We start from the raw sequence: 18,956 nt of genomic DNA on the forward strand, positions 1-18,956 counted from the left end.
TTTGGTTTTAGGGTGGATAAACAAATGGTTTTAAAAGATTGGAAATTATACAGTGTGGGTCAGAGTACACATTTGCCTTGTACACACTGACAGATTTTGATTACGGGCTTCCTTTATGGCACCCCAACCTCCAAAAGTTATTTTTCAGTATGAGGAGACATAAGTAAGCCCTGAGCACATCCAGATACCTACCCTCCACAAACACACACATACAAGAAAGAAAAGTACAACATGTAAATTTAATTATAATATAATCAAAGATTTACAATAGATTGTTCATGACATTATATATTCATCCCTTGCAAAACTTATTACCACTCTATTCATTCCATTTTATTAAAAATAAATCTTTCTAATTGTACCAAACAATGCATCAAGCTTGGTAATCATACAGAATTTGTCTCTATGTTGCGTAGCTAACAAATTAACTTGAGTGTACATTTACGAATCTTAAAAAATGAGTAAAATTGCACATGTTCTTTACAGGTAACTTAGAAACTTAGAAACTTGATGCATGGGCATGAAATTCTATTCTTACACAATTACCAAATGCATATTTGAGTTCTTTGATGATATGATAAAAAATGTGCATTTAGAGGAAATGATTAGCTTCTCAAATGCAATTGCTTTTTTAATACATGTTAAATAGTCCTGTCTAATCATGCAAAAAGTGAAACTTGAGCAGTTATAGTTCTTACAATTTTGCATAGCTTCTCAATGGTAAATCAGTATAATAGGCATTTCAAAACAAGCACATTGACAAACTCTGCCTAAATTATCATACTAGTATGCATTTTCCCCCTTGGTTACTATTTACCTCTTTGGTCCAGATTTATTTCAGATAAAGTGAGACTATCCACCATGAGTGAAGTAAACTTGAGTCTCTAAAATATATGAAATGATGATACTTATTTTTGTTTGTTTTACTTAGATACTTATAAACAGTAAAGAAAGGGTATGGACAGACTTTTTCCTAGAGTACTTAAACAAATGCTGCTGGCTCGACTGTATTCAAAATTATGTTATGTTTGGAAAGAATTGAAACATGCTGCAAGTATTTAAGGGTGAAAAAGAAATTGCTCACTCTAGAAAATGAATGTGCTCCTGTTTTGATTGTATTTGCAGCACATGGGCTATTGCTTGCAGTGCAGTAATCAAGTAAGCTTGTATTTATTGATGAGGGAGAAAAAAAAACTTTTTTTAAATGCTATTTTGGAAGATCTTTGTTGTCAATTGAGTATGTTTCATTACTAGTGCATGGCTGATGAGAGTTGATAGTTTTCAAATTTATATCCTCTCATTTTAACTCAGAGATTTAAGACTTGAAATAATTTTAGTTTGTTTTCTGTGCAGTAAAGCCTAGGTCTGCTCTGGCTGATGCGACATGTCTGTTGTCTTACAGCCCAGTGTGGTGGTGCTATGTCAGATTTCAGTGGTGTTCTCCTCAGTCCTGGTTTTCCTGGCAACTACCCCAGCAGTTTAGATTGCACCTGGACAATAAAACTACCCGTAGGTTTTGGTATGTATATTAAAATGCCTGGAATAGATGACAATGCCATTATCATCCCTTAAAAAGAAAGATAGGTATCTAATAATGTTCTACGAGAATTATAAATTGCAATTTAACTCAGCATGGCTATATACATTTCATAAATTGAGTGCAATTGGAGTTATTATTATTTAACCAAATCTATTATACAAAGAAGAACTCTGTATAACTGAAAAAAAATGAGCAGGTTCAAATCTCATAGATGATAATTAGTTACATCATTAAGTATGGCATTTTTTAGTTGATATGTAAGAGTATAACTTGAATTAGATGAGTGTAAATGTTCAATTAGGTATGTTTTTCATGTATAACTGTTTTTAACTTACTACATACCATATGAATTCCCACTATAGAGTATAACAAAATTGAATTCATTCAATATTGCTTGTAAATAAATAATATATTTGCATTTAAAATTAGTACAAATAAATTCATGTCAAGTTTAAATCCTAAGTAGCAATGATATTCTAGTTCCAGTTAAAAATTTCCAGTGTGGGGCCCGGAGAGATAGCACAGTGGCATTTGCCTTGCAAGCAGCCGATCCAGGACCAAAGGTGGTTGGTTCGAATCCTGGTGTCCCATATGGTCCCCCGTGCCTGCCAGGAGCTGTTTCTGAGCAGACAGCCAGGAATAACCCCTGAGCACCGCCGGGTATGGCCCAAAAACCAAAAAAAAAAAATTTCCAGTGTTCATTAAATATTCCTTAAAGCACAGATCTAGTATATTTAAGGCAGTTAAAAATCTGTACTTTGTCATTTATTGAGTACTAAATATAGTTACCTCATTTCCCCAAACCTCATATAATCTCAGAATATAAAAATCATATTTAAATTTTTCTCACAAGTTCACAAAAATTACTTTTATAACACCTTTCTGATTTTAGTATGCATATCTATGTATTTTTATTTTATCCAGGAAAGTGCTGGTATTAAAATAGAATGTACTTTTCTCCAGGTAAACTACAGTCATGATGAGGAAACAGGTAGTTAAATAAGCTATCCCATCAAAGCACAGTAAGACTATGACATAATCCTTGTAGAAATTGTCAGCCTAGTTTGGGAAATCAGGAAAAATATTGTCAGGAGAACTGATGCATGAACTGTCACTTTAATGTCAAGAGATAACCAGAAAAACAGAGTCAGCCGATCGGAAACAAGAAATAAGTCTTTGAAAAGCAGAGTAACACAGGCAATGATGCCAGATAAAGAATTTCAACCACTGTGTGTGGTTGGCCTAGAATTTGGAAGGAAAGCTGTTACTGTGATAGGTATGTTGGGGGACATTTTAATGAGGATTACTTTGGTTGTGATGTGACAAAAATCCTTAAACTGAACTGGTAACCAAATTCTACATTGGTCAACTATAGAACTGGAGAGAGAGTATAGGGGTTAAGTTGCTTACATCATATTTATCAGTACTTTGATCCAAGCACTGCATATGACACCCTTATCCTTACCATGAATGATCACTGAACACAGAATAAGGAGTGAATTAAAGCAAACTACACTTAGGTGTAATCCAAATTATCTCCCCACTGAGAAGAAAATGTGGATATTAGATTTTAATAATGCATATTAGATTTTAAGTAGTATGATTAATCATGCTTGTATATTATTTTATTAAAGATTAATTCCATAAAGCTTATCAAAAATAAAATAAAATAAATGTTATTTTTAAATAAATTCTTTAAAAACATTTTCAATGTTAAAATATTTTCTAATTCTGTTCTGCCGGCTTATTTGATATTAAATATCAATGCCATTAAAAATAAAAATAGAAATGAAAACAAGAAACACTTGATTGCAATTGAATGATACAACTGATTTGATGAAATTGCATTTCAATTATTTCTTCAATTTATTTAAGTATTTTAGAATAAAATGAAATATATATTTGGGACATTGGTGATGGAAATGGTGAAGGGGGGAGTTCTTTATATGACTGAAACTCAACCACAATCATATTTGTAATCAAAGTGTTTAAAGAAATATATTAATAAGAAGAGAAATATATATCAATATTTAAATATTTTACATGTCTAAGAAATAATAAGTAATTAAGTAGGATAAAACTCATGTGGGGACTGTTAGGAAATAATATGCAAATCTTAAAGTCTTATCTATTGAATTAGCATATTCAAAGTTCTAAAAGTTATTTTATTTATAAAATGGATATTTTAACCTATATTTTCAATATTTCCCATTTTGATTTATCATGAAGCTATTTTTTCCCAAAGTCAGAAAGAATCTTTGAGTAACATTTTCTGATAATAGAATGTGGCCATACTTAATACCTAAAGAGGGATCAGAAAATAGTAAACGGTTAAAATCCATGACTTACATGCTACCAAAACCAATTCACCAATAGGTAACCAGTACCAAATTTTTTTTCACGAACCACCAAAAGTGACTGACTAATAAACACAGAATCAGGAGCACTGCAAGGAATACTAATTATGATTCACATGCAATTATATAAATATACTATGTAAGTATATTTATGTGAATATAAACCCCCAAAGAGTGATTTAAAACAGTTTTAAAAGACAGATTTTCTGATATTTAATTGATGTCTTTCACTTAGTTTGGGGGGGCGATAGGTGCTATCTTTAGGGATTTCTCTTAGTTCTGTGCTCAGCACTCACTCCTGACAGCACATATGAGTGAGTGTTTAGGAATTGAACCTGGATCTGTACCAGGCAAGGCAAGAACTTTAACTCATATGATATATCTCCTGCACATTAAGCTTATTGTTTATCAGTTTCTCTTTTCATTTTCAGAAGTCACTGTAATCAAAAAATGAGTTAACTTACAAAAGTCACTCTGAATAATGATGACATTTCACTGTAAAAATTTAGAAAATAGTCGTAGTGGCTCCCTGTGTGTGACACCAGGCGGGGAAAATCCGCGAAAGTACACCGGCCCAGTGGGGCTCAGCTGTGAAAGACTGTGAGTGTGACCTGTCTATGTCTGTCTACTGTCCTCTTGCGTGAAACTCTTGCGAGTGGGGCAAAAAGAGCCTCCAGAAACCTCGCTCGCCCAGACGCCATTTTCAGGGAGGGACTTCAGAGCATAAAAACCGGCTATCCATTGCAAAAGCTGGCTCCCTGTGTGTGACACCAGGCGGGGAAAATCCGCGAAAGTACACCGGCCCAGTGGGGCTCAGCTGTGAAAGACTGTGAGTGTGACCTGTCTATGTCTGTCTACTGTCCTCTTGCGTGAAACTCTTGCGAGTGGGGCAAAAAGAGCCTCCAGAAACCTCGCTCGCCCAGACGCCATTTTCAGGGAGGGACTTCAGAGCATAAAAACCGGCTATCCATTGCAAAAGCTGGCTCCCTGTGTGTGACACCAGGCGGGGAAAATCCGCGAAAGTACACCGGCCCAGTGGGGCTCAGCTGTGAAAGACTGTGAGTGTGACCTGTCTATGTCTGTCTACTGTCCTCTTGCGTGAAACTCTTGCGAGTGGGGCAAAAAGAGCCTCCAGAAACCTCGCTCGCCCAGACGCCATTTTCAGGGAGGGACTTCAGAGCATAAAAACCGGCTATCCTTTGCAAAAGCTGGCTCCCTGTGTGTGACACCAGGCGGGGAAAATCCGCGAAAGTACACCAGCCCAGTGGGGCTCAGCTGTGAAAGACTGTGAGTGTGACCTGTCTATGTCTTTCTACTGTCCTCTTGCGTGAAACTCTTGCGAGTGGGGCAAAAAGAGGCTCAGAGGAGCACGGCCGCTCCGCTTCGCTACGCGGCCGTGCACTCTTTCTAAGGAAAGAACTCCATTGCAACAAGAAGGAAAAATCACACTAAGAACGGCGCTATATCACAGAAGCAAACATTTCTCTCTGGACTGTCTTCTCTGTTACATGCTCGGGCCTAAGATTTGACCCAGTGTGAGGCTTCATCCACGGAGGACTCCCCTCCCTTAGAGGCAAGTCAGCCCATCCAGAAAGGGAGGAGCCAGAGGAGTGTGCTGCCTACATCATATAGACAATGAATACCACTACAACACGTAGAAAAACCCACAATACAAATGTGACAATGGGGAAACAGCGCAGGCCAGCATCAGACATAGAGAATGAAGATGACAATTCTGAGGACCAGATAATGACTGAACAACTAATCAACCTCTCAGATAAGGACTTTAGACTAGCAATATGGAAGGTGCTCAACAGACTCCAAGAAACCATGGATCGAGTTGAACAGAACACTAATAAGAACCAAGAAAATATGAAGGCAGAAATGACAAAACTCCAAACTGAAATAACATGTCAACTAACAGGCCTGAAAAACTCAGTAAACGAAGTGAATGACAAAATGGATAAGCTCTGGGACAGGGTATCAGAAGCTGAGAATAGACTTGGTGCTGTGGAAGATGAGATACATAACAATTCCATACAGCAGGAGAGATTGGACAAAAAACTTAAAGCAAATGAGCAGACAATGGAAAAATTAGTCAAAGAATGGGAACAGACGAAAATAGAAGTCTATGATAAGATCAACAGAAACAACTTAAGAATCATTGGAGTCCCAGAGACCCAGGAAGAAAATTTCCAGGAAGAATCAATGGTCAAGAACATCATTAAAGAGAAACTTCCAGAGCTAAAGAATATATGTGATCAAATCCTGCATGCCCGAAGAGTACCAACCAAAAGAGACCCCAGAAAAACCACCCCAAGACACATCCTAGTCACAATGACAAATCCCACAGATAGAGACAGAATTCTGAAAACAGCAAGATCAAAAGGGGAAATCATGTTCAAGCAAGCTTCCCTGAGATTTACAGCAGACCTGTCACCAGAAACGCTCAATGCCAGAAAGCAGTGGTGGGATATTGTGACAAGACTGAATGAAATGAATGCTTCACCCAGAATACTATACCCAGCAAAACTCACTTTCCGGTTTGATGGAAGAATACATGGTTTCACAGACAAAAAACAGCTCAGAAACTTCACAGACACAAAACCAGTCTTAAGAGAAAAACTGAAAGACCTAATCTAAGACAAGACTACCCAAAAGACACACCAAATTTTGAAATAAAGATGGCGTTAAATCCCAGGACAATTCTTTCTCTCAACGTCAATGGACTAAATGCACCAGTTAAGAGACACAGAGTGGCTAAATGGATCAAAAAACTCAATCCAACCTTCTGCTGCCTACAAGAAACGCACCTGAATAGTCAGAACAAACATAGACTCAAAATAAAAGGCTGGAGAAAAGTTATCCAAGCAAACAACACCCATAAAAAAGCTGGAGTGGCCATACTAATATCAGATAATGCAAACTTTATACTCAGGAAGGTTGTAAGGGACAAAGATGGACATTTTATATTAATCAAGGGGTACGTAGAGCAGGAAGAATTCACTCTCCTAAACATATATGCACCGAATGAGGGGCCAGCAAAATATTTAATACAACTGCTGACAAATCTGAAAAATAATATCAACAACAACACAATAATTGTGGGGGACCTAAACACGGCTTTGTCAACACTGGACAGGTCAACCAGACTGAAACCCAACAAGAATATACTAGACCTGAGGAGAGAAATGGAAGAAAGAGGCCTAGTGGATATATATAGGACACTCCATCCCCAGAAACCTGGATACACATTCTTCTCCAATGTACATGGGACATTCTCCAGGATAGACTACATGCTGGCACATAAAACATACCTCCATAAGATCAAGAGGATAGAAATTTTGCAGACTACCTTCGCTGACCACAAGGCTCTGAAATTATTTGTGAACTCCAAAGGGACTCAGAAGAAACACTTTAACACCTGGAAGTTAAACAGCCTCATGCTCAATAACCAGTGGGTCCGAGATGAAATCAAGGAGGAAATAAAAAGGTTCCTGGAAACAAATGACAATAAAGACACAAACTCTCAGAACTTATGGGACACAGCAAAAGCAGTACTGAGAGGAAAATTTATAGCTTTGCAAGCACACATCAGGAAGGAAGAAGGAGCTTACCTGAGTAGCTTAATGACACAGCTAATAGAACTAGAAAATGCTCAACAAAAGGACCCAAGAACAGGAAGACAGAAGGAAATAACAAGGCTGAGAGCAGAAATCAACGAAGTGGAAACTCAAAAAACAATCCGAAAGATCAACGAAAGCAGAAGTTGGTTCTTTGAAAAAATAAACAAGATTGATAGACCACTGGCAAACCTAACAAAGAAAGAGAGAGAGAGAAACTTGATAACTCGTATCAGGAATGAAAAAGGAGAGATCACTACTGATATGACAGAGATTCAAAGGGTAATCAGAAACTACTTTGAAAAACTCTACGCCACTAAAAATGAGAACCTGGAAGAAATGGATAAATTCTTGGACTCTTATAATCTTCCACGGTTGAAGGAAGAGGATGTAGCATATCTAAACACCCCCATCACCATTGATGAAATTAAAACAGTAATCAAATGTCTGCCGAAAAACAAAAGCCCAGGTCCAGATGGATTCACTAATGAATTCTATCAAACTTTCCAAGAGGAACTACTGCCAATCTTGGCAAGACTCTTTCATGAAATTGAACAAACAGAAACACTTCCAAATAGCTTTTATGAAGCCAACATCACCTTGATACCTAAACCAGACAGAGACGCTACCAAAAAAGAAAATTACAGACCAATATCACTGATGAATGCAGATGCAAAGATCCTCAACAAAATCCTGGCAAATAGGATTCAATGCCTCGTTAAGAAGATCATCCACTACGATCAAGTAGGTTTCATCCCAGGAATGCAAGGCTGGTTTAACATCCGTAAATCTATCAACATAATACACAACATCAATAACAAGAAAAATAAAAACCACATGATCATATCAATAGATGCAGAGAAAGCATTTGATAAGGTCCAACACCCATTCTTGATCAAAACTCTCAGCAAGATGGGAATGGAGGGAACCTTTCTCAATATAGTGAAGGCCATCTACCACAAGCCAGTGGCAAATATTATCCTCAATGGAGAAAAACTGAAAGCCTTCCCTCTAAATTCTGGCACAAGACAAGGCTGTCCTCTCTCACCACTCCTATTCAACATAGCACTGGAAGTACTTGCTATAGCGATTAGGCAAGAAAAGGATATCAAGGGAATCCAGATAGGAAAGGAAGAAGTCAAGCTCTCACTGTTTGCAGATGACATGATACTCTACTTAGAAAACCCTAAAGACTCTATCAAAAAGCTTCTAGAAACAATAGACTCATATAGCAAGGTGGCAGGCTACAAAATTAACACACAAAAATCAATGGCCTTTCTATACACCAACAGTAATAAAGAAGAAATGGACATTAAGAAAACAACCCCATTCACAATAGTACCACACAAACTCAAATATCTTGGAATCAACTTGACTAAATATGTGAAGGACCTATACAAAGAAAACTATAAAACTCTGCTCCAAGAAATAAGAGAGGACACACGGAAATGGAAACACATACCCTGCTCATGGATTGGCAGGATTAACATCATCAAAATGGCAATACTCCCCAAGGCATTATACAGATTTAATGCCATCCCTCTAAAGATACCCATGACATTCTTCAAAGAAGTGGATCAGACACTTTTGAAATTCATTTGGAACAATAAACACCCTCGAATAGCTAAAGCAATCATTGGGAAAAAGAATATGGGAGGAATTACTTTTCCCAACTTTAAACTGTACTACAAAGCAACAGTTATCAAAACAGCATGGTATTGGAATAAGGATAGGTCCTCAGATCAGTGGAATAGGCTTGAATACTCAGAAAATGTTCCCCAGAGATACAACCATCTAATTTTTGATAAAGGAGCAGGAAATCCTAAATGGAGCAGGGAAAGCCTCTTCAACAAGTGGTGTTGGCACAATTGGATAGCCACTTGCAAAAAATTAAACTTAGACCCCCAGCTAACATCATGTACAAAGGTAAAATCCAAATGGATTAAAGACCTCGATATCAGCCCCAAAACCATAAGATATATAGAACAGCACATAGGCAAAACACTACAGGACATTACAGGCATCTTCAAGGAGGAAACTGCACTCTCCAAGCAAGTGAAAGCAGAGATTAACAGATGGGAATATATTAAGCTGAGAAGCTTCTGCACCTCAAAGGAAATAGTGCCCAGGATACAAGAGCCACCCACTGAGTGGGAGAAACTATTCACCCAATACCCATCAGATAAGGGGCTAATCTCCAAAATATACAAGGCACTGACAGAACTTTACAAGAAAAAAACATCTAACCCCATCAAAAAATGGGGAGAAGAAATGAACAGACACTTTGACAAAGAAGAAATACGCATGGCCAAAAGACACATGAAAAAATGTTCCACATCACTAATCATCAGGGAGATGCAAATCAAAACAACGATGAGATACCACCTCACACCCCAGAGAATGGCACACATCACAAAGAATGAGAATAAACAGTGTTGGCGGGGATGTGGAGAGAAAGGAACTCTTATCCACTGCTGGTGGGAATGCTGTCTAGTTCAACCTTTATGGAAAGCGATATGGAGATTCCTCCAAAAACTGGAAATCGAGCTCCCATACGATCCAGCTATACCACTCCTAGGAATATACCCTAGGAACACAAAAATACAATACAAAAACCCCTTCCTTACACCTATATTCATTGCAGCTCTATTTACCATAGCAAGACTCTGGAAACAACCAAGATGCCCTTCAACAGACGAATGGCTAAAGAAACTGTGGTACATATACACAATGGAATATTATGCAGCTGTCAGGAGAGATGAAGTCATGAAATTTTCCTATACATGGATGTACATGGAATCTATTATGCTGAGTGAAATAAGTCAGAGAGAGAGAGAAAAACGCAGAATGGTCTCACTCATCTATGGGTTTTAAGAAAAATGAAAGACACCCTTGTAATAATAATTTTCAGACACAAAAGAGAAAAGAGCTGGAAGTTCCAGCTCACCTCAGGAAGCTCACCACAAAGAGTGATGAGTTTAGTTAGAGAAATAACTACATTTTGAACTGTCCTAATATTGAGAATGTATGAGGGAAATGTAGAGCCTGTTTAGGGTACAGGCGGGGGTTGGGTGGGGAGGAGGGTGATTTGGGACTTGGGTGATGGGAATGTTGCACTGGTGATGGGTGGTGTTCCTTTTATGACTGAAACCCAAACACAATCATGTATGTAATCAAGGTGTTTAAATAAAAAAAAAAATTAAAAAAAAAAAAAAAAAAAAAAAAAGAAAATAGTCGTAGAAAAGACAACTGCACGAAAATTTAATATTGATTGAATTATCCATACTTCTGTGTTTTTACTGCAGAAATACTTTTTATCTTAAAATTTAGTTATGTTTATAAAGATATTGAAAATACATTACCATAGTGTCACACATAAAACAGTTAACTATATTTATTAAGAAAGTTATTTAAAATTTAGCATAATATTCATACCAGCAAAAATTACTAAAAGAGCAGACATATAAATTGCATCCCACTGATATTTCGGAAAAGTTAATTTATCCCTATAAATTAAAGGCTAATTTGTCTCATGCCTGTGAATTCTGATTATATTAACATATAAAAATGTTGCAGTCATCTTTTGAACTCCAATTGGCCTTTAAAATATACACAATATTGAGTGGTAATTTACCTTTAAAATTGCATGATACAATTTAAAGGTATTAAAGAGCAAGAAAGTCACTTTCAATTAAATTTGCTGTGGTAACATTGTAATAAGATGAAAACTAACTTGCTTTATTAAAAATAGTGGCATTGGAGATCAAGATTGTGTTACTGTATTTTATTTTATTTTATTTTATAATTGTGTTAATTAGCAAAACTAATTGTGAAAGACAATGATCCATATATTTTGAGAATTTATCTCTTCTGTATTTAAATCATGGACCCATAGACATTTCTTGATGTGAGAGGATGTTTATTTAATTTTTATGTTAATAATAAAAGAATCTAGTATTGATGCTACAATAGAGTATTTTGCCTCTTTAGGTGTACATCTTCAGTTTGTAAACTTCTCTACTGAAACCATACATGATTATTTGGAAGTTAGGAGTGGTTCATCGGAAACTAATACTGTCATTGGTCGCCTTAGTGGACCCCAAATACCATCTTCTCTATTTAGCACAACCCATGAAACCAGTTTATATTTTCACAGTGACTATTCACAAAACAAACAAGGATTCCACATCGTCTACCAAGGTAAGGATAATAGGAAGTACCAGCTTATTGAATCTAAAGTGCTTTCAACTTCCTAACTCTAAATAGTTTTTATATTGTACTTTAGGAAGATAAAAATGGCCTTTAAGCCCTGATGATTTTTATTATAAAGGTGTTTTTCTTGTAAAGTAATTTTCAGGCAACTCTAAAGGGAAGTGCCTTTCTGAGAATTTAGAAAATCCTAATTGCTAAAAAAATAAAAAGAGTTTGGGAGGGGATTTGTAACTGTATTATTATAAAGGAATACAAGTAAGACAAAACAAGGCAATATAGCAAATTTGGCTATCAAAGATTTATCTTTGTTATATCAAAACAAATGCACTTATGGGCCTGAGAGATAGCACAGCAATAGGGCATTTGCCTTGAATGCAGTAGATCCAGGACAGACTGTGGTTCGAATCCTGCCTCCCCCCACTCCCCGTGCCTGCCAGGAGTGATTTCTGAACACAGAGCCAGGAGTAACCCCTGAGGGCACCAGGTGTGACTCAAAACCAAATCAAACCAAAATCAAAAAAGTCCACTTAAAGGCTAAGTTATGGGGGGCAAAGTGATAGCACAGCAGGCATGGTGTCTGCACCAAATGACCCTGTTTTGATCTCCAAAATCCTATAGGGTTCCCAAGCACCACTAGGAGTGTTTCCTGAGTGCAGAGACTGTTGTAAGCCCTGAGCACCACATGTGTGGCCACAAAGCCCCCCAAAATGTTACACTCATGTATTACATGCAATTTTAATCCAAATAGGTTAAAATTAGAGTAAATATCTGTCCTAATAAACAATTTTATGTATACTTAAGATATATGCTCCATAAGAATCAGAATTATTTTGTTCATTTGTTGATATATGTTAGCTGCATAAAACAATGAAAGTATAATATTTGATCACCGAATCAATGTGTCTACCTCACTGGAAGTTTGAAACTCGTTACCAAACTTTACAGGTCTAAGATTATAATATGTTTTGTTATACTTTAATGTTATTTTATGATATCTGAATCAACCGTCATTCTTTTCTTAAAATAGTTGTTCTTTCTAAAATACTTGGGAATGAATTGAATATGTTCATCAAGAAATTATTTCAAAATGGGGATCTGAGTTTTCCTTTTTGACTAGAAGGCTTAGCTTGGTTTTATCTACCAAGCATACAAGACACAATGCCAAGGATAGTGAGTCTGGATTGATCTTTTATCCCTCACTCATTTTTACCCTGATTTTATGTTTTATTGCATTTATACAATAGACAGCATTTTAAAGAAGTGGGTTTTCTGGATAACATAACTATTATTTTTAAACAATTTTAATATTGGACTTTCTGAATTTTAGCAACATGCAGACTACATTATTAAGAATACTTTCTACTGAAAAACTTGATTCCAAAATTATTACTGTGTCATTGCTATAGACATCATTGTATTTCTTTAGTACTTTATAGCATAAGATTAAGATAGAAGCTTTTTTCTCAATATTTAAAATTTATATTCACTTATTTTTAAATGTGAATAAAAGTCGTAGATTGATTGTTCAAAATAATATATTTTTGTACTTTTTACTGGTGAAATTATATCTGTTTTCTAAATTAAAGTAATCATTTAATTCTTAGTTTTTTGTATAAAATTAATTCAAATAAATTAAGATTAAGAATAAAAAGCAATTACAATATGAAATAATCTGTTCATAAATTATGCAAAACCAGGTTAACAGAGTTTTTTTTTAAAATATCTTTATTGATTGATTGATTGGTGGTTGTTGGGCCACACCTAGTGGATCTCAGGGGTTACTCCTGGCTCTGCACTCAGAAATCACCTTTGGCAGGCTGGTAGACCATATCAGATGTTCAGAATTGAACCAGGTCTCTCCCAGTCAGCGGATGCAAGGCAAATGCCCTACCACTGTGCTATCTCTCTGGCTCTTACAATTAGAGATTTTGTAGTAAACAATAGAATAACTTATTCAAATTCAAATAAAAGTGATTTATTTGAGATATTTAAGTTTCAGTAACAAGGAATCACTGGCTGTTAGTAATTTAGATTTTATTAGTAAAAATAATACTTGAACTTCTTAACATAAAATTTTAAATATCTATGGAATACAAGTATTTACACTGTTTCAGATTTAAAGGTTTTTCATCAATATTATGTACTAACCATATTAAAGATTAAGGACAATATATTTAAGTACAATGACAAAACAAGAAGGAATGTGATGTCATGTAGAATAAGAGATGTAGAAATGAATAGCTCAGTAAATTCTATTGAAAATTTATGATGTTTTAAGTATTCATAGATCAGTTTTTCTTATAACTTTTTATTACTATGATATTTTTTGAAACACCAAACAAACAAAGGGTTGTTTGTTTCTTGTAGTGGAAAATTAGAAAAAAATATTAAAGCTTATAATTAGAAACATATGTTTATTTTAATCTATGTTTGTGCAGTTATACAGAACAAGAAGCAATCATGTTCTCTGTAAAAGAATCCATTTATGTTTGATTAAAAATGTGGGTGTGAGGAGAGATTATACTTTCTTTAAAACTGAAAATTTGGATAGATTTCATAAGTGAGTGAAGAAACAACATATTTTTATGAATCGTACTCAAAATTTAAGTATGAAAATCAGAGGAATGAGAATAAATTTATGTTGGTCTGTCATGGGTTTATTTTAAACCTTAATTGATAGTAAAATGTATAACTAAGACTGAATCAATTTTACAAATTGTAAATAGGGCCCATCTGTTGTCTTGGAAAACTTAGAAAATAAAGATGTCTCTCCCTCCCCTACTACCCTAGCCTATCAGTTACAAAGCTGTCCTGATCCACGCCCATTTCGAAATGGTTTTGTGATTGGAAATGATTTTACTGTGGGTCAGACAATTTCATTTGAATGCTTTCCTGGATATACACTAAGTGGAAATTCAGCTCTCACTTGCCTTCATGGAGTGAGTCGTAATTGGAATCATCCACTACCGAGGTGTGAAGGTATGCTTCTAACTTGAAACTAAATTTAGGTGGTTCTCCATATTTAATGATTATTATTTTGGCACTCTTTCATCCTTTTCAATGAATATGTGAAATATAATATGATGAAAATATCATGGTTATTATTCAACTCCCTAATAGCTTTTAATGTATAAAATATGATTATTGGTAGCAAACTTAAGCTTCCCTATTGATAGTCAAACTAGAGATAATTTACATCTTAGGATTTGACTATAAGTATGTCTGTCCATATCATGTTTTTAATGATTATTTACATATTATGATTCAGATAGTGATTTAAATTTGAATTCCTTTTTTTTTTTTTTTTTGGTTTTTGGGCCACACCCGGCGTTGCTCAGGGGTTACTCCTGGCTGTCTGCTTAGAAATAGCTCCTGGCAGGCACGGGGAACCATATGGGACACCTGGATTCGAACCAACCACCTTTGGTCCTGGATCGGCTGCTTGCAAGGCAAACGCTGCTGTGCTATTTCTCCGGGCCCTGAATTTCTATTTTTAAATATCCTTTATGAATAGCTATTTCTTATGAAGCATTAAATATATAATTAATATAAAACAGAAGTTTAGCACTGTACTTTACAATACTTGAAAGAAGAGTCAACAATGGAATTGGCTAAACAATTGATAGATACTATTATATATGCAATATATCTTATGTAGAAAAATAACATAATTCATTTGTGTATGTAATATATATTGGAAGAAGTGTCTATTTTACGTTTCTCAACTGAATGTAGAGGGTTCTCATGAGGAGATAGAGTGTTGGTCTTTTCCTTCAGTAATAATTTTAACATTGTTTTGTAATTTTGTAATTATTTTGTAATTTTTCTTTAGCCCTTTGTGGAGGTAACATAACTGCAATGAATGGCACCATTTACTCTCCTGGATATCCTGATGAATACCCAAACTTTCAAGACTGTTTTTGGCTTGTAAGAGTTCCACCTGGTAATGGAATCTACATCAATTTTACTGTCCTTCAAACAGAGCCAATCTATGATTTTATTACTGTATGGTAAGAGAGAATTATTGTTATTCATTGCATGATGTGTGTATGGGAACACAGAGACAGACATAAAAATCAGTGAAACTTGATACAGATGAAAATATATCACAATGTTCTCTATAAAAATACATTCTTATATATGAACTGTTATAAATATTTGAGGATGATTTGTATTTTGCAGGAGATAAATAAGAGAAATCAGTTTGGGCTTATTGTCTGTAAGGTAACAAAATACTTGGATGAAAAAAGTTAATATGGGATAAAAATATATAAAGTCTTTAATAAAATAATATACAATTATAATACTAATTATAAATATCAGAGTAATTTTGTTCTAAAATTATACCTATGTGAATAAACCTGTTCCATTTTTTACTTTTTAAATTTAAACAGCATGATTACAAGGTTGTTTATACTAGTTTTATTTTAACATATACAGTTGTGAATGATTGAGTTACAGTCATACAATGTGTAACAAAACCTTCACCAGTGCTCATTTCCACCACCAACATCAAGAGTTTCCCTCTCACTCCCCTGTGATGCCCTGTTTTTTCCCACTCCCCTCTCCTATCTGTGACAGGTATTTTAACTCTCTCTCTCTCACTCTCTAAGTTTTGACATTGTGGTTTTCACTACTGCTAATGAAGAGGTACCATGAATATTCCTTTTATAGTAGACCCTTCTCTACTCCAACTACACTTTCTGCTCTTTGTAGGAAGCTTCCCATCATGGGCTGGTCCACTAACCCTCATCTCTATTCTCTCTGGATATTATTCTCACTTGTCTTTTATTTTCCTTGTATCCCATAGATGAGTGAGATTATTTTGTTTATACTTCTTCTGATTCATTTCACTCTGCATAATAATCTTCTTGTTCATACATGTATAAGCAAACTCCATGACTTCATTTTTCTTAATATCATATTAAAAATTAAATGGATATTCCTTAAGAAACTGAAATTTAGCTTCCTTATGATCCAGCAATACCATTAACAGGGATATAGTCTAGAAACAGAAAAACACAATACAAAAATGCCCTCTGCATTCCTATGTTCATAGCAGCACTATTTACAATAGCCAGAACCTGGAAGCAACCCAGGTTCCCGAAAGCAGATTAATGGCTAAAGAAGTTGTGATATATCTATACAATGGAATACTTATACAGTTGTTAGGAAAATAAGTACCATTTTTAAAAGCCTGGCTTGTTGGCGGGGATGCGGTGAGAAAGGAACTCTTATCCACTGATGGTGGGAATGCCAACTAATTCAACCTTTCTGGAGAGAGATATGGAGATTCCTCCAAAAACTGGAAATTGAGCTCCCATACAATCCAGCTATACCACTCCTAGGAATATACCCAAGGAACACAAAAGTCCAATACAAAAACCCCTTCCTTACACCTATATTTATTGCAGCACTATTTACCATAGCAAGACTCTGGAAACAACCAAGATGCCCTTCAACAGATGAATGGCTAAAGAAACTGGTATATATACACAATAGAATATTATGCAGCCACCAGGAAAGATGAAGTCATGAAATTTTCCTATACATGGATGTACATGGAATCTATTATGCTGAGTGAAATAAGTCAGAGAGAGAGAGAGAAAGATGAAGAATGATGGTCTCACTCATCTATGGGTTTTAAGAAAAATGAAAGACATTTCTCAACAATTTTCAGAGACAAAAGAGAGAAGGGCTGGACGTTACAGCCCACTTCATGAACCTCACACAAATAGTGATGAGTTTAGTAAGAGAAATAACTACATTGCTCACTATCCTAACAATGAGAATAAATGAGGGAAATAGCCTGTCTAGAGTACAGTGGGGGCAGAGAGGGGAGGAGAGATATTTGGAACATTGGTGATGGGAATGTTGCACTGGTGATGGAAGGGTGTCATCTTATATGACTGAAACCCAACCACAAGGTGTTTAAATAAAAAATATTTTAAAAACCCGGAGAGATAGTACAGCGGTGTTTGCCTTGCAAGCAGCCGATCCAAGACCAAAGGTGGTTGGTTCGAATCCCGGTGTCCCATATGATCCCCCGTGCCTGCCAGGAGCTATTTCTGAGCAGACAGCCAGGAGTAACCCCTGAGCATCGCTGGGTGTGGCCCAAAAACCAAAAAAAAAAAAATTTAAAAAAAAAACCTGGCTTCAAATATAGTAATTTATGTGATTATGTAATCAGTAATTTATTGTAAGGTATTATAACAATATAGCATTATTGGTACTAGAAATATGTATCTAAATAGTTTGTAAATAATTGAATTAGTATTGATATTGGTTAACAAAGCTACTGAAATATTTCTAAGGTGTCTTTTAAGTTTATTAGTCTATAATACTAAAATTTGTTGCTAAAGAAAATGAATATCAAGATTTTGGGAAAATATGGATTGTAAAAAAAACAAACACAATGTATTTGGTTTTAGCTAAAATGAGTGTATTTCATGCAGTTCCAAATGTGATATATTTTAACTTTTCATATTTTAAATCACACTTTGACCCCAAGAAAAAGATGACCAATATAATTTGGTATTTATTTGTTGTTTCATCTCATACATCTAATCACCTCTGAATAAAAATTTAATTAGTCTTAGTATAAAGTATTCATCCAAATCTATCTAATTCTCTTCTCTCCTATGTGTTTTTCCTCTGCTAGGGATGGACCAGACCAAAACTCACCTCAAATTGGGCAATTTAGTGGCAACACTGCTTTGGAGTCAGTCTATAGTACTTCAAATCAGATTCTCATCAAATTCCACAGTGATTTCACGACAAGTGGTTTTTTTGTGCTCAGTTATCATGGTTAGTATAATCTAAGAGTTTATATTGGTCCTGTTTAAATTTTCCTTAAAATACCTAATATCCTAGGGCCCAGAGCGCCCTAGAGGTAAGGGGTTTCCTTGCAAGCACTAGCCTAGTACCAACTGTGGTTCGATTCCTCGGCGTTGCATATGGTTCCCCCAAGCCAGGAGCTATTTCTGAGCACATAGCCAGAAGTAACCCCTGAGCATCAATGGGTGTGGCCCAAAAACCAAAAACGAAAAACAAACAAAAAAACCCAAACCCTAATATCCTATATATTTAACCAATCATTGGAAAAGTACTAAAATTTTATTCTTATCTCGTTTTGAATTGCATTTGCTTCCAAACAATAACCTCTCCTAAGCCTTTAAAGATATTAAAATGTAACATGTAGAAAGAGAAAATAAATCAATCATA

General features: G+C 35.4%; 1 protein-coding gene across 1 annotated transcript in view; it reads left to right on the forward strand.

The window, feature by feature from the left end:
- The window catches only part of CSMD3 (CUB and Sushi multiple domains 3), a 1,236,222-nt gene that overhangs the window by 1,105,635 nt on the left and 111,631 nt on the right, over positions 1-18,956 (forward strand). The window contains exons 41-45 of the mRNA XM_049773958.1: positions 1,403-1,519; positions 11,511-11,720; positions 14,523-14,711; positions 15,565-15,742; positions 18,394-18,539. Coding sequence (XP_049629915.1) covers positions 1,403-1,519; positions 11,511-11,720; positions 14,523-14,711; positions 15,565-15,742; positions 18,394-18,539 — 840 coding nt within the window. The remainder of the gene's footprint in view (positions 1-1,402; positions 1,520-11,510; positions 11,721-14,522; positions 14,712-15,564; positions 15,743-18,393; positions 18,540-18,956) is intronic.

The sequence above is a fragment of the Suncus etruscus genome, chromosome 5 (genome assembly GCF_024139225.1).
Source record: "Suncus etruscus isolate mSunEtr1 chromosome 5, mSunEtr1.pri.cur, whole genome shotgun sequence".
In the NCBI taxonomy this organism is placed as follows: domain Eukaryota; kingdom Metazoa; phylum Chordata; class Mammalia; order Eulipotyphla; family Soricidae; genus Suncus; species Suncus etruscus.